General features: G+C 61.2%; 6 protein-coding genes across 6 annotated transcripts; 3 read left to right on the top strand and 3 right to left on the bottom strand.

Annotated features, from left to right (window-relative positions):
• Positions 1-113: 113 nt before the first annotated feature.
• On the bottom strand, positions 114-1,674 carry ACA1_078030 (dimethyladenosine transferase; the record flags this gene model as incomplete). Its single annotated transcript, XM_004336537.1, has 7 exons — positions 114-263; positions 385-606; positions 791-872; positions 988-1,131; positions 1,229-1,377; positions 1,448-1,509; positions 1,599-1,674. 7 exons carry the CDS (start codon positions 1,672-1,674, stop codon positions 114-116), a joined length of 885 nt encoding a protein of 294 aa, XP_004336585.1.
• A 271-nt stretch (positions 1,675-1,945) lies between these two features.
• ACA1_078020 (divergent AAA domain containing protein) lies at positions 1,946-7,428 on the top strand (the record flags this gene model as incomplete). Its single annotated transcript, XM_004336536.1, has 7 exons — positions 1,946-2,414; positions 2,522-2,643; positions 2,708-3,451; positions 3,553-4,618; positions 4,735-4,854; positions 4,960-5,178; positions 5,279-7,428. The coding sequence occupies 7 exons, from the start codon at positions 1,946-1,948 to the stop codon at positions 7,426-7,428; spliced, it is 4,890 nt and encodes a 1,629-aa protein (XP_004336584.1).
• Positions 7,429-7,586: 158 nt separating this feature from the next.
• ACA1_078010 (uncharacterized protein) lies at positions 7,587-8,644 on the top strand (the record flags this gene model as incomplete). Its single annotated transcript, XM_004336535.1, has 5 exons — positions 7,587-7,707; positions 7,866-7,963; positions 8,111-8,224; positions 8,312-8,466; positions 8,626-8,644. 5 exons carry the CDS (start codon positions 7,587-7,589, stop codon positions 8,642-8,644), a joined length of 507 nt encoding a protein of 168 aa, XP_004336583.1.
• A 657-nt stretch (positions 8,645-9,301) lies between these two features.
• Positions 9,302-10,904, bottom strand: ACA1_078000 (PH domain containing protein; the record flags this gene model as incomplete). The annotated part of the gene is made up of 7 exons (XM_004336534.1): positions 9,302-9,578; positions 9,671-9,773; positions 9,842-10,019; positions 10,111-10,368; positions 10,449-10,493; positions 10,564-10,704; positions 10,794-10,904. 7 exons carry the CDS (start codon positions 10,902-10,904, stop codon positions 9,302-9,304), a joined length of 1,113 nt encoding a protein of 370 aa, XP_004336582.1.
• Positions 10,905-11,571: 667 nt separating this feature from the next.
• Positions 11,572-12,534, top strand: ACA1_077990 (EGFlike domain containing protein; the record flags this gene model as incomplete). The annotated part of the gene is made up of 4 exons (XM_004336533.1): positions 11,572-11,961; positions 12,067-12,212; positions 12,271-12,372; positions 12,447-12,534. 4 exons carry the CDS (start codon positions 11,572-11,574, stop codon positions 12,532-12,534), a joined length of 726 nt encoding a protein of 241 aa, XP_004336581.1.
• A 105-nt stretch (positions 12,535-12,639) lies between these two features.
• Positions 12,640-18,524, bottom strand: ACA1_077980 (domain found in dishevelled, egl-10, and pleckstrin domain containing protein; the record flags this gene model as incomplete). Its single annotated transcript, XM_004336532.1, is given in 14 exon segments — positions 12,640-12,709; positions 12,820-12,953; positions 13,082-13,280; positions 13,425-13,488; positions 13,620-13,674; positions 14,087-14,212; positions 14,310-14,387; positions 14,496-14,609; positions 14,708-14,860; positions 14,974-15,054; positions 15,156-15,577; positions 15,672-16,197; positions 16,267-16,612; positions 16,624-18,524. 14 exon segments carry the CDS (start codon positions 18,522-18,524, stop codon positions 12,640-12,642), a joined length of 4,269 nt encoding a protein of 1,422 aa, XP_004336580.1.
• Between the last annotated feature and the right edge of the window lie 752 nt (positions 18,525-19,276).

Raw genomic sequence — 19,276 nt, 5'->3', positions numbered from 1 at the left:
GAGAGTATCGATTTGTGTGTGCAGGCACGAAAAATGTGAAATAAAAAACAATTTATTATTATTTATTTATTGGTGTCGACAATGCGTGACGTCAGCTGCAAGGTGGCCACAACTCAAGCAAAGTGGATGCCCTCCTGGTTGAAGCAGGACAGGAGCCGGAGGAAGTCGTCGATGTCGAGCTTCGAGGAACGCTTCTCGAGGAAATCGTTCTGCTCCAAAATCTCGATCACCTTCGTCTTAAGGTCGAAGCCCTCCGGCAGTTTCTGAACGTGTGCGCACATGCGAGCAATCGTGAGACACGACACACGACACACGACACACGACACACGACACACGACACACGACACACCAGAACAAAACACCGAGCCACGGGGCGGCACGTACCACGTTGTTGAGCGCGCAGTAGGTGCTGTAGTTGCTCTGGAGCAGGTCGATCACCGACTTGGCGCGGAAAATGGCGGACAGGGACTTGTTCTTACGCGTGAAGCACAGCCGCACGAGACCGTCCCACTCCTCGAAGTTGATGGGCGGTGGCGGGTTCTTGGGCTTGATCCGCACCACCGACGACTCCACCTTCGGCGGCGGCCGGAAGTTGTGCTTCGAGATCTGATTGTTTTAATATATATATATAGAAATAAGTATAAGAAATATAGATAAATAATGCCATTAATGATCATTCTTAATTTAAATGATTATATAATAGAGAATAAATCAATAAAGAAAGAAAGAAAGAAAGGGGAGTGGTTGCCTTCATCAGGTGTGTGGTCTTGGAGAGGAGCTGTGTGTTGACGGAGAGACGGCAGTAGAGGGGATCGCCGGGCGGCGCGACCAGACGCATGGCAAACTCACGCTGGAACATGAGCACGGCGCACCTGTGTTGAAACCGGTGAGCGCGGTCATGTGAGACATGTGGTCCCGTCATGATCAGCTACATGATGACGGTGACGCCGATGATGGTGATAGGTGGGAGAAGGGAAGGAAGGAGACCTGGGCACGGGCCGGTGGGAGAGCAGTTTGAAGACGAGAGGGGAGGAGATCTGGTAGGGCACGTTGGCGACGCAGACGTCGAAGTAGGGCAGGTTGACCTTCATGAAGTCGCACAGGATGAGCTCGAGCTTGTGTCCGTGGGCACTGCGCACCGCACCATCGAGGTACACGTAAGTCAAGCCTAGTGAGCACGCACCGCCAGCACACGCACACGCACACGCACAACACCAGCTGAACGTACGTTCCCTGCACGCGCTTTTGGAGTTCGGCAACCATCCGCGGGTCAAGCTCTACGGCGATGACCTTCTTCACCAGGGGCAGCATCTTCATCGTAAGATTGCCCGTACCGGGACCAATCTCCAACACCACGTCGGTGGACTTCAGCTTGGCCTGCACGCGACAGGGGGAAATCTTGAGTACTACTCGCGAGCGAGCGATTAAATCACAACAAGAGCGGTACCTTGGTGACAATTCCTTCAATGATTTGGGGATTCTTGAGCAAGTGCTGACCAAAGCTCTTGTCTATGCGAGAATTGAGAGGTAAGAATGAGGCCCAATGCCTTGTTGCAACCATTAATCTGTTGATGCGATTTTGGTTTGGGCGTACGCACTCATTTGGAACTCATGCATCGGGGCGGCCTGTTGGCGGGCCTCCTTGCCCGCCCTCTCCTTCTTCACCTTTCCCATTTGTCTGCTCGACCGTCTCTACCACCAAGGCCTCGGATGTGTGCAGATGAGAAATGGAACAGCAACTCCGCGGGTGAAAGATATTGAAAAAGAACAAGAATAAATCAACAGTGGAAAAAAGAGAGAAGAGAAGAAGCTGAACAGTTGGCCCATTCCCAAAGCTCGCCAGTCCTCCATTCGCTGTACAGTGTGAGGCCGATCTTGTGGCAGGCCAGTGCTTTCATCAGCAGCACCAGCGATTTCTGAGCGAATCGAGCGAGCTACACGAGAAATGGAGGATGCACAGGGGGTGATGCGAGGTGGCTGTCGCGAGTGCAGTTGCAGGCGCTACGTTCTGCCCATGGTCAACCGCTGCGACTACTGCAACCACCTGCCCATCGCCCACCAGGAACTGCAGCCCGCCCCCGTCGCAGCGCCATCTTCTTCCTCCTCTACAAAGCTGGCCACCAGCCCCCGCACGAAGCATCTCTTCCAGCAGCAGGCACCACCCTCCCCTGCTCAGCAGGTGTCCAAGCCACACCGCAACGGCGGCAACACTTCATCTTCATCTTTGGCTTCAGACCCACTCGAGTCCGCCTCTACCGCGGCCGCGGCCGCCTCGCTGCTGGCCTACGTCGAGGCCCAGCTCCACAAGAGGAACGGCACCACACCATCGTTGCTGCCCCCGCAGGACCCGCCTCCCGCCGCCGCCACCGTGCTGGCGTCGCAGTCCAGCGTCGACGAGCTGCTTGCGCTGCTACGTGCACACCTGGCCGGCGCCCCGCCGTCATCAACCGCCACCGCCACCACCGCCACCGCCGATGCCGCTACGTCCCCTACCCCACACACCACCACATCTTCACCACAGCCTTCCGCTACATTTTCTTCTACGACTTCTTCTGGTACTTCTCCTGTACATACATCTTCGCCAGCGTCGGCGTCGTCATCGACCACACCGGCTACGCCCGCTGCCAGCGCGGGACTCGGGCTGTTGCCCACGCCGCTCTTCCCGGCTTCGCCCGCACTGGCTCCTCCGCCCACGCCGCCGCCGCAGTCATCGTCAGCGCTGGCCGCCGCCGCCGAGGCCAACGGCGTCGACTGCACAGCGGCGCCCGCGGTGAGTGCTGCCGTGCGGCGGAAGAAACCGGCGATCACGGCAGCGGCGGTGGTGGCAGCCGCGACCAAGGCCGTGACCGTGGCGGCGACACCGGCGACTCCCGCAGCAGCGGCGGCGGACGGCCAGCTGACTGCAAAGAAGAACCGGGCACGCAAGCGCGGCGCGCGCGCCCGGAGCCGGAGCAAGGTGGGCGGCGGGCTGGAGCTCCCGCACGGGACCGATGCGTCGTCGTCGACCAACAGCAACGGCCACCCCGGGGACGAAGAGGACGACGAGGCCGAGGCCGAGGCCGCCTTCGACGACGACCACGAACGCGACGAGCTCGACGCCGAGTACGCCGACGAGCCCAGCGGGCTCGCTTCCACCAGCGACCACCACCAACAGCAGCAGCCGCAGCCGCACGAGGCCCACTCGATACCCGACGAAGCGGCGCAGTCGGCGACGACGGCAATGACTGGCGGGCAACAGCAGCCGGAGCCGTTCGTGAGGCGGAACACGGGCGGACGGCGGAGGCCGCAGCAGGAGAAGGTGGAGGAGCTCATCCCGCTGTCCTTCCTCACCAACGCGCTCTTCACCCCGCCGCCGCCACAGCCGCAGCCGTCTGCTGACGTACCCGCGCCGGTGGAGACCAAGCGGGTCAAGGGCGTGGGCACCGGCGACCCTAAATTTTCCATCACCATCGTACGCGCACCTCCCGCGCACATGCCTTTCATCCAGTTGCTTATCATCGTGTTGCGTGCGTGTCGTGTGTCGTGTCGTGGTGCTATGTGGGGTGAGCGCAGACCAAGTGCGTGAACAAGACGCTCATGTTTCACACGATCTCGGCGATGCCGGAGTACTGCGGCAAGTCGTTCGAGGAGCTGCGCTGGGAGGACTACCAGCTGGGCAACCGGGGCACCCAGACCCGCCCGAGCCTCTTCTCCCTCATCGACACCTCGTCGCCGCCCTACCCCCTGCCCTCCCCCGCCACAGCCGTCGCATTCGACCGCGCACCATCGCCGCCGCCGGCCTCGCTGCTGCCTCGCTCCCTGCAGGGATTCTTCGATTCCGCCGTCGCTGCCACCGACGCCGACGCTGACGCGCAGCCGCCTCTCGACTTGCTGCCGCCGCCACCGATGCCCGTCGCTTGTGCCGGCCACAGTGCAAGGGACGAGGCCGACGCCGATGGTGGTGAAGAAGAAGAGCGAATCATCTATCGGACGCCGTCGAAGACGCTTCTCGACGACAAGCCCGCGAGCGCTCCGTCGCCGCTGGTGCTGACGTCATCGACATCAGCACCGCCAGCACCGCACAAGGAAGTCGACGCGGCGCAGCTTGCGCCAGGTTCGCGGCTGCGCGCGCGAAACGCGGCGAACCGCACGCGGGTGACGCGCCTCTACGAGGAGCTTTACGAGCTGGTCGAGCAGCTGGGCCGGCAGGTCGCGGCGGCGGGCGACGATGGCGACACGACGACGCCCGCACCGTTGTTCGAGGCCGACGCGCTCCTGCACCGCATCCACGCCGCGACGCGCGACTATGCCTTCGCGCCCACGGCGCCCGCCGCGTCGCTCTTCACCAGCGGCACCCCGCTCTCGCCGCCGCTCTTCGCCCTCCCGCCGCCGCCCCATTCGCCTTATTCACCCCTGGCTTCGGCCTCCGCCGCCGCAGCCGCGGCAATGGGCGCACCGTCGCCTGCACCGTCGCCATCGCCCGGCTTCAGCGCGCTGTCGCCCGCCCCGTCGGCCCCCGTCTACACGGCCTTCCCGCCGCCGGCGTCGTCGCCGTTCGCGCTGCGCTCGTTCCCGGTGCCCATGGACCTGTCCTACTTCAAGCGGTACTACATCAAGGGCTCCTACGTGCCATTCCTCGGTACCGTGGCGATGATGATGATCCATTCCCCGAATCTCTTCCTTCGCTGGTCGCGGGTGTGGGTGAAGGCTCACCACCGCGATCGCATGTGTGCGTGTGCGCGTGCGTGTGCACAGAGGACTTTGCGCACGAGTTCAAGGACGTGGCGCGCAACAAGAAAGAGCACTACTTCGCGATCATCAACCACCCCAAGCTGGAGGCCAACCTCTCCGCCTTCCTCAACTCCCGAGACGGAGGTACGGCCAACGGTTACTCGTATTATTATTATTTATCATTTTTGTTTATTTATTTTTGTTTATTTATTCTTATGCGGTGGTGCTGACGTCAGCGCCGCTCTCTAGGGACGCTCTACTTTGGCATCCACGACAGCGGGCAGGTGATCGGGGTGAGCATCACGCGCGACCAGCTCGACTCGCTGAAGAACATGATCTGGGCCAAGATGGAGACCTTCAACCCGGTGCCCGACCCGCACCTCTACCGGATCGAGATCGTACCGGTGTGCAACGCCCGGGCCACCGCTCTCATCAAGGACCTCTACGTCGTCGAGATCCACATCACCGGTACTCTCCCCTCACTGTCTTGGCCGCATCTCGTTGGCTGTGCAACCGGCTGACGACACACGACACGACACGACACGAACAACGACACGACACGACACAGGTGGTACGCGGCTCTATTTCAACCGGGAGGACAGGGCGTGGGTGCGGCGAGACGCCGGCAACCACTGCCTCAAGAGCGGCGCCGAGGTGCGCGACTTCATCGAGCAGCGCGGCAAGGAGCGCCGGCAGGAGAGGCGTGGCGAGAAGCGGAGGTCCGACCACCACGACTCGCCGGCATCGTCGTCGTCGTCGTCCTCCACGTCGATGGACACCAACCTCGACGACGGCGGCGGCCTGACCATGAGGCCCCTGACGCCGCGAGCCCACAGCGGCGGCGGCTCTGGAATTCGAGGCACGCTAGAGAGTGGTGGCGTGGGAGCAGCAACAACGACAACACCGGGGCCGGCGTCGTCGGCGTCTGCAGCGCTGCAGCCGAGTCCTGTGCCGCTGCTCTTCCCGCTGCGCCGGCCGGTCCATCGTGACGGCCGGGTGGCGCCGGTGTGGCTCAAGACCTGGAGCGGCACCGGTCCGGCCGACGGTTCCCAGCAAGCCACAGCGGCCGAAGCCGCCAATCCCGGCGATCGCCGCGCGGCCGGCGAAGTGACCGCGACTGCGAGCAAGAAGCCGAAACGCGCCACGACGCCCGACAACGCCGTGGTCGATGCTGTCATTTCTAATGCCGAGGCTGACGCCACCGCCACCATTTGTCGACACGACGGAGAACGCGGTGGCGAGGCCGACCACGGACGGGCTGCGGCGGCCCCTGACACGGCTGAGGAAATGACAGCAGCTGCGCCGGTGGGCGACGAGGGCCTTCTCGACCACCGGCCGGTGGGCGTCACGAATGTGGAGACAACCGACAAGCGCGAAGAGGTGGCGAAAGAAGAGAACGAGGTGCGTTCGCACACCGCGCAGGAGGCGGAGAACTGCGAGCAGAAGATGCGGGACCTGGAGGCGGACCTGGCCAGGCTGAGCGCCGACACCAGCGAACTCGTCTCCCTCTCGTGGATTCCGACCCCAGAGGCGGCCGCGACCTCCGCCGCCGCCGCCAGCAGCGACGAGACGACGACTCACGCCGCGTCGCCCGACTTCCTTAAGGAGGCGACGGCGCCCGCGAGCGAACTCAAGGAGCGGCCCGCGAGCCCGGCAGCAGCCGTCGGCGACGATGCCACCGCAGCCAACATCAACACCGAGGACGGCACCGATGCTGACGTGGCACTGGCCGCCGGTGGTGATGTCCCCAGCGCTGCAGCCCTGGTCGTTGTCGACGATAATGATCACCAGGGACAGAGCGGGCAGAGGAAGACCGACGCCGTCGCGGAGGAGGAGGACCCCGACGGCGACGGTGAAGTGGAGGTGAAGGCGGACGAGGCCATTCTCGCGTTCGGCCCGACGCTGGGCGTGACCAGCGACGGGATGAGGGGCGCGTCCACGGCGCCGCCGGCGGCCACCGGCGCGCTGCCGCCGTTCTCCTTCGCCGACTTCTCGAGCTCGTTCTTCTCCTCCTTCAGCCTCCCGTCCTCCCTCTACTCACCCTCGCCTTCGACCTACTCGCCCGCGCCCCTCTCCGCCACCAACACCACCGCCGCGCCGACGTCGTTGTCCTCTTCATCTTCGCCACCATCTTCGCCATCGCCATCGGCGTCGCCGGCTCTGCGGTCGTCGACCAAGCGCTCGCTGGCGGCCTTCCTGCCCTCGGTCGGTGCCAAGGCGGGCCGCATGGCCTCGCCGTCGCTTCTTCCATTGCCCGCCGCCGCTGCCCCTCTCGACGCTACGCCCACGCCCGGCGTCGACCGCGGCTCGACGGCGACGGCGACGGCCGCTGCGGCGGATTCGGAGGAGAAGAAGGTGGGCAAGAACAGGAGGAAGAAGGAGCAGCGAATGCTGAAGAGCAACGGCAACAGGCCGGCGATTTCGACGGCCAACACCGATGAGGTTAGGCCGACGAAGACTGACCACGCCGATGGCAGCGCCGACGAGAGCGAAAGCGAAGGCAAGACGGAGGAGAACGAGACGGAGACGGAGAAGGAAGAGAAGGAGAAGACGATGGAGGCCGAGCTGGAGAAGCTGGAGCGCGAGCTGGAGGCGGACCGACGCCAGTTCGTCGCGCAATTCGCGTCGTGCTTCGCCGACCTGGCCATCGGCGGTGCATCACGTGAGGCCGACGCCGATGACGAAGCCAAAGCTGATGGGGTCGCAACCAGCAGCTGAAGGTGGACCACAAGAAACGCGAAAGAGATAAATGCGAAGATAAAGAAATAAAATGTCATTTATTTGTATTTTCCTTGGTGTCTGCAATTAATCGTCGCGCATTGTTGGGAGGTCTGCAAATTCAACATAGTTTTAATCCTCGATTAAAGTTAGCTGCCATGGCGTCAACGAGGAAGGAGGGCGAGCAGCTTTACGCTGACATCAACGCCGGCGGGCGCACCCATCTCGACGTAGAGACCACCGATTTTAACGTGCTCGTCGCTGGCGCCAAATACACTTGTACATCCCCCCCCCAACGGATCCGGGCAAGCTGGAGAGCCTTTAATTTGAACAGTTCCCTGCCGCTACGCAATGGAAGCGATTATAGATGGGCTTGGGGGAAGATTTCTTTTCGTTTATACCAAAACAATTGATTGATCGGGGGGGGGCAATAATAGCCTACATGTGCGCCGCGGAGGAGCTGGACTTTTTGGAGTGCAAGGCCAAGGATGAGAACCCCCGCGCCTGCGTACCGGAGAACGTGGCCTTGACCGAGGTCCCCCCCCCCATCTCAATCCCCTCCACTCATTCACACTACAAAAATCGCCGCTACCAATCGCCAACAGCGAAACTCGTTCGACTTTGCGCCAATCTCACACATGAAACGCGCGCGTGTGGATGTGGATGGTGGGCGATGACACAGTGCGCGCACGCGGCTCTGGACAAGATCTCGCGGCAGTGCGCCTCCGAGTTCGACGAGGTGGTCGATTGCCTCGAGAGTCCCAGCGTCCACGGCGAGCTCTCCGCGTGTAGGCACGTACACATCTCCGCACACACCTCCGCACACGCACTCACCGTGTGCGCACACAGGCAGAGCGAGCGGGATCTGCGGGTGTGTGTGCAGGCGCGTTTCGGAGTTGATGTGGTGGTGGAGGAGAGGAAGCGTCGCATGGCGTCCCTCCAGACCTGGGCCAGCACCAGGAGGCGTCCGCAGCCGACGATCATCCGCCCCCGCGAGCAGAAGAAGGTCGACGCCGCCGTCGCCAAGTACAAGAAGGAGTACGCATCGCCCCCACCTTCTCACCGCACACATACAACTGCACACGACCGCACACACACACACACACACACACACGACCGCACGCACACAACCGCACACGACCGCACTTAGAGTTGTGGCTGATCTCTCTCTCTCTCTCTCTTTCTACCTCTTCGCAGGCACGACATCACTGAGTGATGATCGGGTCCAAGGCCATTCATTGTCAACGTTCCCCAAACCAAAAGGGCCAGAAAGCGCCGATGGTCTCTCTCCGGCCGGAGAAGTGCCGGGAGGTCTCTTGTGTGCTCGAGGCAAAGATGGTGGGGAGACTGCAATAAAGTACTCTACCGCCCACCCCACTGCGCCACGCGTCTTGAGTGCACGCAGACCGCGGTCACAACCAAAAACAAAAAATGAGTGGGCCACAACAGAGAAAAAGGAGATAGCCGACCGTGGGGCTCGAACCCACGACCACAAGATTAAGAGTCTTGCGCTCTACCGACTGAGCTAGGACGGCTTGTGTTGTCATGACTGTGGGTAGAAGCAAAAATCGCTCAGCAATGGGTATGAGCGCAAGTACTTCATCGATGCCAACAATCGGCTGTGGGAGCACTCGTTCTCCTCTGCGAGCACTGAGCCCATCGCTGTCCCAGCCACCATGAACATGCTTTGGGCGCCACACATTCCAAGGTCAGGCATGTTACTGGTCATTCTTCAAGCTGGTGTTTGTGCCAAATCAAAAGCCAACACAGCTTCTCTTTGGGACGATACTACACACAAACATGTCATATCAATATATTATCATTACTTTATCACCATGACCTTGGTGATCGTGTACATTCATCAATCAATCAACTAATTGGTGAGGAAGCAGTAGAGGAGTTCGTTCTCACCGCCGTCCATGACCCGGTCCACGTGGAGGTAGTCCGGCCGATCGTAGGCCCGCATGTAGCCTTGGGCGTAGCCCAGCGCCAGGTCACGCTCGCCCCGAGAGGCCTGCTGGCCGACCCACACGAAAACGTGGAAGCCCAGATCGACGATGAACACGTCGTTGGGGTCCAGCACCCTGCGTGACATGTTGTTCCCGCTCGCCACCTGGTGGAACTCCATCTCACCCGAAGCGTCCGTCAACCTGCAACCAACGCCAAACGTTAGATGAAAAAAAAACACAATATATATGTTTGTATCGTGGGATGCAATCGAAAAACATAATGCAGACGGTACCGGAAGATGGCGGGAGTGTAGGGCTGGGGGGCGGCCGTGGACAGTCGCAGAGGCATACCGCCCAGGAGCCGCCAGAACTCCTTCGCGTCGGAGCCCATCGGGTCTGTATGTGTGTAGGTGAGTGCGGCTTGCCCAACAAAGTGGGAAGTAAAGGCCAAAGAATGTGCAGACCGGAGAGTACGAGGTTGAGCACGTCCGAGCCGCGCTCGTCGTCGAGGGCGCGGGTGAGGGTGGCGGCGGCGGTCTGCTGCCAGATGTTGGCCCCGCTGCCCATCCAGGTGTAGACCGTCTTGTTGTTGTCCAGCACGAACACGTCGCTGTCGTTGATGCTGTCGCTCGATGTGCAAACCTAAATGTTTGGAGCGCGTGTCGTGTCGTGTTGTGTCGTGTTGTGTCATTTTCATTGTGTGCGTGTTGTGTACGGGGTGCGTGTGGCGTACGTGGGTGATGGAGATATGGGGTTGCTTGGCGCCCTGGATGTGGAGCAGGCGCGGGTAGACGTTCTCGACGAGAGCGTCCCTCTTGGCCGGGAACGTGGTGGGCTCCAGGGTCCACGACGACGGCTGCAGGCTCCAGACCGCCGCGTCGGCCTCGGCCTCCTTCCGCAGCCGCTCGGCCTCGGCCTCGGCCGCTGCTCGCGCCCTTTGTCGCTCGGCCTCGGCCTTCTTCAGCTTCGCCTCCGCCTCCTCCATCGAATCCTGAAGCACGGCCGTACGACGCACACACATCAGTTGAGTGCACAAAATGACAGAGAACCATAGCTGGGTGGTTCATGTACCGTGCCGTCTCGTGCGCGTTTCAGTGCAACCAACCACTTCTCCATCTGCCAAAAACAGGAAGAGTGGTGGTGAGCGGCGTAGGTGCGTGAGGTGGTGCAGACGAGGGAGGGGTACGCTTTCTTCGTTGTCGGCGGCCATGCGGTAGGTCCGGTTGGGCGTCTCGACCTCGAAGAGGTAGGGGAACTTCTTCTTGTGGGGGATCTCTCTTATCTCTCCCGCCGTCTTCAGGGAGAACTCTCCCTTCAGCTCTGCGCCCTGTTGTTTGGAGGGGGGGGGCGACATGAAATGATCACCACATACCACCGACATAGGAACGAGGGGATGAGTGGTTGATGATTATGTACCACGTTGGTATAGTAGTGTAGCACATAGTCAGAATCGAGGCTGAACCACCTGCGCTTCCATGTCTTGACCTTGCCCCCCTGCTTTGTCAAGTATCCCTCCCTCAGGCTCATATCTCCTTCCTTGGACTTTGATGGCTTGGTGTTGTTTGGTTGTTTGATGGTGTCTGTGCCTTCCCTCTTTTCTTTTCCTTCTCTTGCAAATGGCGGTTGCAGCAACAAAGAAGTGAAGAAGCCAGTGACCCTAAAATGGAGAACACCAGTTTGAAAGGAAAATTCATTTTCTCTCCTTAGAGAACGCACCACCTACAGAATGTGCTGTTGTCAGGTATGAGTGCACATGGGACCCTGTCCCCCGACTTCTGCTCTGTTTCATCCTTGTTGATCATAACTGTTGGCTCCCAGATGAGGTCAAGCCCCAATTCCATCTTTGTCCCCGTGGGCAGGCGGGTGAATGCTGTGAATGGCACACTTTTGGCTGACAGTGCTGCTCATTTTGTTTGGTGCCCAGCTTGCCCAGGAGTGGGTGACAACTTCACAGAAGGGCGCCTCATGGTTTTTTTCCAGTGGGTACAGTGCTTCCAACAGAACTGGAACCACAGCGGAAAAGGACTATGCCTTCCTTTTACCATGTCATGAAGAACTAGAACCACAGTCCAAGTGGCGGAAAAGAACAGCGCCTTCCTTTTACTGGTTATGCAACGTTTGGATCACAAAAACTCGCAAGCGAGCCACCAGCTATCTCGTCTTAGGCCCGCCCACCCATCACATCTGCCCCGCCATGTCAGGCAACAACACCACCTTCGCGCTTGCCCTTCTCGTACTCCTGGCGGCCATCGGCTGCTACGCACTCCCGGCCACTGCTAACGACACCGCCGACACTGGTGAGGTCTCGGCCTGGTCGGCCTTCCTGGAGCCGGTGGCCGACTTGTGGTCGGCGGGTTTGGGCTACAACTTGCGCGGCCGCGAGCAGCAGGTCGGACTCTACGACGATGAAGACGAGGACGGTGCGCGCGTGTACTCGACGAGGCAGCGCGGCGGCGAGAACGGCGGCGGTGTGTGCGACCCCGACGCGACCACTGTGTGTAGCGGCCACGGCTGGTGCACGGACGAAGTTTGCGTCTGCAAGAAGGGCTGGACCGGCTACCAGTGCCAACACGAGCGCAAATCTGTACGAACCTCCACCACTGTTGATTTGGTATTTATGTTGAGCAGTGATTGAGATGTTTGCCTTCTGCGACTGACCATGGCACTACTACTGTACTGGCGAGGGTAGAAGACGACGGCGTTCCTGCTTGAGTTCTTCATCGGTGCGACTACGGGCGCCTCGTCCTTCTACCTGGGCTACATCGGCCAGGGCGTGGGCAAGCTCGTCATGACATGGAGCTCCTGCGTCCTCTTCTGCATCTCCGGTTGCATCATGTACGTGACACCTTCTTCTTCGCTATCTTTGCCATGTTATGTTGTTGTGTGTCAGCAGGAAGACTTGCATGTACAGGGGAGCGGGAAGGGGTAACAAGATTGCTTCTGTTGTGGGGGGAGTGCTGCTCATTCTTCCTCCCCTGGGTCTCATCGCTGTCAAGTACGAGCATCTGCCCTCTTTGAAAAAAACAAACTGTGGTTCACTCCTGTTCTTTCTTAACCAAAACCATGCAGCATCTGGAGCCTGGTGGATTGGATCATGATCCTGACCGATGACCTAAATGACTATGATGGGTACTATCTCGAGGGCTTTGACTCTTAGTGCTCCAGTGGACAAATAAAAACAAGAATTCAAAAAAACACAATATGAAGTTTTGTTGTTGTTCTCAATTTTCTCAAATCAAATACATCCTGTTGCGCGCTACCTTCAGTTGCCGGCGAGGCTTAGCCCCACCGAACTCCAGTTGAAGCTCTTGTACTTGGTACAGAACTTGCCCCTGTTGTTAAGTTGTTTTTAAGGTTAGGACTGAGTGATGATGTCGTGTGCGTCGTGTGTCGTGTCACGTGCACGGCGGCGGCGGCGGCGGCGGCGCATGTGGTGCGGTACCGGGTGAGGTAGTTGCTGATGATGTTCTGTTCGGCGCTGCCCTCGGGGAAAAACTTGGCGACGAAAGCGAGGACCTCGCCCTCCGTCTGCCCAAAGTCCGATTGATACCACTTGAACACCTTTGGCAGGTGAATCTATGCCACCACCGCCACCAAAACGCAACAGGTCAGCCGTGTTTCGTGCATGCCGTGCGTGTCGTGTGTCGTGTGTCGTTGGTCGTGTGTATGTGTGTGTGTGCGCGCGCGCGCGTGTGTGTTTTTACCTCCTTGCGGGAGTAGTTGAACGAGGTCTGCTCGATGATGGCGGTCTGCATGGCGTCGTTGAGTTGCGGGTCGGGCTGGGCGAAATCGATGAAGGGCACCTCCACGGCACCCTGCTGCTTCCGCACCCACCCGCACGACATGTTCCCCGAAAACAGCACGAAATGGATCCGGCAGTCCCTCTTGCTCAGCGCGCCCACCCTGCAGCGTTACGACCATCAGCGCACGACACAACCAACGACACACGACACACGACACACGACACACGACACACGACACACGACACACGACACACGACACATACAATGGCACACCCACGACACGTAACATGATTGTGGGCCGAACCATTTCGTTGGGGTGTCGAGCGCGCGGTTGGCCTTCGTCTGTCCCTTCCACCGTCGATGCCGCGCTGGATCTGTTTGATTTTTGTTTTGTTTTGTTTTGTTTTTTAATACACAAAACAAGAAGATAAGATAATCATTTCGTGGAGGAATGTGAGCAATGGAGGCGCGTGGTAAGGAATGCACGGCGGCGGCGTACCGGAGCGAAGGAGGCCATGCTGGAGGTCGTTGAGCGAGTACATGTCGCCCCACAGCTGGTAGCTCATCTCGGAGAAGAAACGGAAGTGTGCACCGCCCGACAGATCCAAAAGTTTGTGCACGACTGGACCACACGACACACACACGACACACACGCACGACACACGACACACGACACACGGTAAATGACACGAGCAGCGAGCAGCGAGCGGAGAAGGGACTGACGTACTCTGGGCGTGAATAAATAATATGTTGTATACATTGATAAAATAGACCTGCCTCTCCGCAGCATGCAGCTCGAGGAATGGAATCTGCACAACAGGAATATGTATCGTGAGCCCAACACTGTTGTTCCACATTTCATCATCGCACGCAACGCACACGCACACGCACACGCACACGCACACGCACACGCACACGCACACGCACACGCACACGCACACACACGACGACGAGGGTGGAGCGTACTCGTTGAAGTTCGGCGGTGGCGAGAGTGAAGTCGTAGAAGGCCTTGCTTCGCAGGATTGCCGGGAAGTCGTACTCGTCGTCGCTCTCCGACCGATTATTTCGCAGCATGGCATTGAGCATCTCGTTCTGAACAAACACACACACACACACACACACACACACGGCGCGCATTGTGAGAAGCCAGCTCGCTAGAGGGCGGGGAGAGGGGGGGGGAACAACGTACCAGTTGCTTTACAACGACCTGATGGTTCCGCGGTGGGAAGGCCCATATCTTGCGCATGTTCAGGCACGCCTCGGCCACCTGCGCGCGTTCGACACACGACACACGACACACGCATCACACGACACACGACACGAGGTGAACAAAAGATGGGACACCGGAGGATCAGTGCTTGAGGGGGGGACGTACGCGGCTGTCCCACTGCAGGCGGTAGAAGGATTGGCCGTCGATGAACTCGGTGATCTGGAACTTGGCGTGGTGCAGCATGTTCTCCTTCATCAGGTCGCGCGCCACGGCGGCCGCCTGTTCCCGTTTGTTTGTTTGTTTGTTTTTGTGTGAGTTCTCGCGGGGCGAAAGAACGAAAACGAAAATGAAGTGAAAGAGAGAAGAGCGAAGCGAACCTCGGTACGGGACTGGAGGCCGAGATCGCAGAGGATCCATGTCACGAGCTCAGAGGCGCGGAAGCAGGAGTGGATCTTGTGGAGCTTGGTGCGCCGGCTCTGTCGCTCGAACCCGCCCTCGCCAGAGAGCAGTCGCCACTGCATTTCCTCCAACTGTGTGCCGTGTGTGTGTGTGTGTGTGTGCGTGCGTGCGTGTGTGTGTGTTGCAATTGCAACGTCGGTGAGTGAGCGCAGTCTTGTGCCAGCAAGCGGGTCTTCGCATGTACCTTAGCAAGCAACTCCTGGTGCTGTTTCCGCTGCTCCTCGGTTTCTACCACCTCAATGCGCAGCGCCTGCTGACTCAATTGCTGCTCGTGTGCGTGTGCGTGTGCGTGTGCGTGTGCGTATGTGCGTGCGGTGAGAAACACGCGCGTGTGCGAGACAAAGCCAAAGGGGCGGGCCGCAGTACGTATTCGGTCTGGAGGTCGTCGTTGTCGGCGTCGGCGTCGTCGGCGCTCGATTGCCGGGAGGAGCCCACGGCCGAGTCACACACCGCGCCACCTGCACTGCCGCCGCCGCCGCCAAAGCCCGAGGAGTCGCCGGTGGTGCCGCGCGCGTCCATGATGCGGTCCGAGCTCGTGTGGAAGGCCGCCGTGGAGCCGCCCTTGCGCCAGAACGAAAGCGGCGAGTAGCCGCGCGACAGTCGCTTTTCGTTCTTTGCCCGCGGCACCGGGGGCGACGACGAACCGCCGGCGCTCGGCTGCAGCTGGTGGTGGTAGTGTTGCTGCGGGGGAGAGCCCGAGGGCGACGACGGCGGCGACGACTGCGATATGAGCGCCGTGAGCGGGATCGGCACCGGTAGTGAGCCCTGCGCCGTGTGCAGCGAGAACTCTGTCCGTGACGCCAACACAACCGCGCTCGATCAGTCCACCGCACATGGCAAACAACACGACACACACCGCGCACACCGCACACGCATCAATACCTGAGTAGCCGGGCGGGGAGAGGGAGGAGAGGTGGAATGCGCTGTGGAACGGCGGCGAGGAGCTGCTGCTGGTGTCCGACGCGCCCGGCTCGGAGCGCCGGAGCGGCCCGATGGGTGAGGCCGGGGTTGACATGAAGTGCGACGGCGGCGAGGGTACGGGCGAGAACGAGCTGCCCAGCAGGACCGATGACACCTCGCTGTCGCTGGTGGCCGCGGCCAGGGCGTCGTCGTCCATGCTGCCCACGCCGCGGTCGTCGGCCACGAGCGGGACCGAGGTGTCGAGCCCGTCCACACAACCGCCGCCGGCGTCGTCGCCGCCAAAGAGCACGACGTCGTCGTAGAGGCCGCCGCGGCCGCAGGTGATGAGGTCGTTGCTGTCGCAAACGGCCATGCCGCCGCCGCGCGACTCGAGGAGGGCGTCGCTCGACTGCGCGCAGTTGTTCATGCGGATAGGGCTGCGGCTACTCTTGATCCGGCTGCCCACCAGCGATGCCGTCTTGCCCAGGGGCTTGATGCCCTTCTTCACCTGTTCGTGTGCGTGTGCGGTTTAGTCGGCGTGAATTGGTTAAGAGGGCCGTTGCGAGGCCGCACGCACCAATCCCCGGAGCGCGTCGCGCTTCCTGCGGCTTCCCGCATCGCCCTCGTCCGCGCACTCGTCCGCGTAGGAGCTCAGGGCCAGGTCGCCCGCCGACCCGGTGGCTTCGACCGCGCTGCCGTTGCTGCTGTTCCGCGGGCCGAGCGTCGGCGACGAGGGGCTGCTCACGTGCAGCAGCGTGCGGTGGCGCCGCCGGCCAGAGCCGCTCAAGCTTTGGCTTTCGGCCTCGACCCGCTCCTCGTGTGCGACCGTGACCACATTGACCGCCGGCGACGCGCCGCCGCCGAGACCGCGCGGTTGCTGGTGGCGGCCCAAGTGGCCGTAGACGATCTCGTCGACGCTCTTGCTGCACGGGACGGCGGCCAGGGCGTCGTCACCTCGTCTCCGCTTCCGAAGCCGTCGTGTCGGTCGCCCACGCTCAGCCCGCGCTTGCCCCGCGGCAGAGCGAACGACGGCACCGAGACCGCCGGCGACCGCGCGAAGCTGGCCGCCGCCGCCGACGGCGAACGAAGCGACATCGTCGACATAAACGCGTCGGCGGGCCGGCCGCGGCGGGGCGAAATGCTCTGATCGTCCTGCGTCACCGTCGGTCCGGTCGCTGCCGCCGCCGCCGCCGCGTCGCATTCCTTGCGTCGCGGGGCGATAAAGGAGCCCTTGCTGCGCAGCTTGCCGTAGAACTTGCCGCCGGTCGTCGTGATCAGCTTCCGCGCGCTGCCCCGCAGGCTGCCCCCGGGGCTGCCCTCCGAGTCTCGGTCCCGGTCGCGCTTGCTCGGCTTCTCCTGGTGAAGCTGCTGAAGCTGCTGAGTCGATGCGTCTGATTCGCCGCCGCTGTGGTGATCGTCCCGCAGGTAGTCCGCCAGCGACAGGCTCAGAATCGACTCGGTGTGGTTGGTGCAGCTGCTCTCGGCGCTGCCGGGCGTCGACGCCGCGATCGGGTGCGACTGCGCCCGCGCCTCCCGGCCCCCAGGCCCCGGCGACGACGCTCGGAGCTGGCCCCGGGCCTTGGCCCTGCGGTCGTCGTCGTTTTCAGTGGTCCCCGTCGTCGTTGATGATGTCGATGTTGTTGATGATGATGTTGATGATGATGGTGTGGTCAAGGCCGCTCGCGCTGACTCGCTTCCCTGGCAGGGCTCGGCCGAGACGCTGCGGGTCATGGCGCCCTGTCGGAGGTGGTTGTAGAAGCTCTCCTGGGTGGGCGTCAGCGCCCCGGCGTCGCCACCACCACCGGCCTGGTGGTTGCGCCAGATCCCGTCCAGGGTGAGCTTGAACCCCGCGGCCGCGCGCTGCTTGGGCACCTCGATCTCGTCCGACCGCACGTGCAGCTGCACGCACGCGGCGGCGGCATCGCTCTCCTCCTTGGCCCGCGGCTTCCGCCCCTTGCTGCCCCGCTTCCTCTCGCCGCCGCCGCCGCCGACATTGTCGTCATTCCTGTTGTCGTCAGTTGTGTTGATGGTGCCGTCGCTGCTGCTGTTGCCCATCGAGGACTGGCTGCGCTTGAGCGTGGGCACGGCGGCGGTGGCATCGGACGAGGCCTCGTCGCCGGCGCTCTTCCGCAGCGTAGGCCCGGGTGATGCATTGCCGCCGCCCTTCTTGGTCGTCTTGGCCGACTTGGCCGCCCGTTTCTCCCTGCGCAGGCCCGGCGGCGACAGCGACCTGGCGCCGACCACGGGCGACGACGGCGGTGATGGCGAGGAGCACGCCGACGACGATGGCGAAGAAGAAGACGAAGACGACGACGACAAAGTCGTGCGCCGGCGGGAGGGCAGCAGTGCAGGCGTGGAGAGGGACGAAGGCGATGTGGGCGACGGGAGGCCCTTGGCGCGGTGGTCGCCATCGCGCTCAGTCTTGGTCTCGGCATCGCTGGGCGTGGCGGCGGCGGCGGCCTGGCTCTTCTCGTAGCCGTGGCGCATGTACTCGAAGAACTCGCTGGTGCCGTGTCGCGCCTCGCGCACGAGCCGCCGTCGCTGCACGTTGGGACTGCTGCTCTTGCTCTGCCACTCGCGCCCATCGACGACGACGTCGGCGCCGCCGCTGCCGGCTTCGTGCAGTTCCTCGATCGCGGCCATGCCCTCTCCATCTCCATCTCCATCTCCATCGTGCTTCTCGTTCTCATTCTCGTTTTCGGGATCTCCCGCGAGATTGCCGCCTCCAGTACGATCGTTGGCGATGCGTGATGGATCGCCCTCCGCATCGGCGCTGCGATTCTCTTCTTCTGGTGGTCCATCCGCCTCAGGCGGCTTCGAATTGTCAGCATCCATCATTCCTCTACTCGCCCCCTCAGATTTTCCTCCATTGCATGCCAGAGAGGTCGGTGCAGGGGACCTCTCGACTCGGGATGGAGATGGCGATGGTGATGATGCGGTGGGCAGCAGGAGGCATATCAATGCATACAGGCAATCCCACACCATGGCCAATACTGCCGTCACCATGGACACCCAATTCGATTCCGCAGGTGTTGCCGCGGGCGATGATGAAGAAGATGCCATGATGGCCCCGCCGCTACTCATTTCCTCACGCGATGAGGAGGAAGATGGCCGCAGAGGAGCCAGGGGATCCGGGCTCGCGCCGGTGGTGGTGTCGGTGATGATGTGGGATATCCGCCCCGCCGTGCTGCCGTCCATCCATCCAACTCCCTTACACACACTCTCTCCTCTCCACACTCGCCCGCTTCTGCTTGTTGCCTCCCTCTTCTTCTGCCTTCTGCCTTCCGTTGTGAATCGAAAACACAACTCAACACAGAACCTTAGGCCACCACTCCGGAGTACTCGCGTGGCGATGGTGGTCATTTTTGGTCCCAAATTCCCCCCTGCATTCCTTGTATCCCAGGCGACCAACGAACTTCCTCAAAGCCCATTGGACGAAACGGTGTCATTTCCGGGGGGAATGAAGAACACCAAACCATAAACGCCCGAAGTTGCCGCGGCCAACTTGTTGCCTCTTGGCCACATTGCTTTTTTTGCAATATATAATAACTAATAAAAAGAATGGTGCTGCTTTTCTGGATAATAAT

This window comes from Acanthamoeba castellanii (genome assembly GCF_000313135.1).
Source record: "Acanthamoeba castellanii str. Neff unplaced genomic scaffold scf7180000084614, whole genome shotgun sequence".
Classification (NCBI taxonomy): Eukaryota; Discosea; order Longamoebia; family Acanthamoebidae; genus Acanthamoeba; species Acanthamoeba castellanii.
This window is presented reverse-complemented; position numbering and strand designations above follow the sequence as displayed.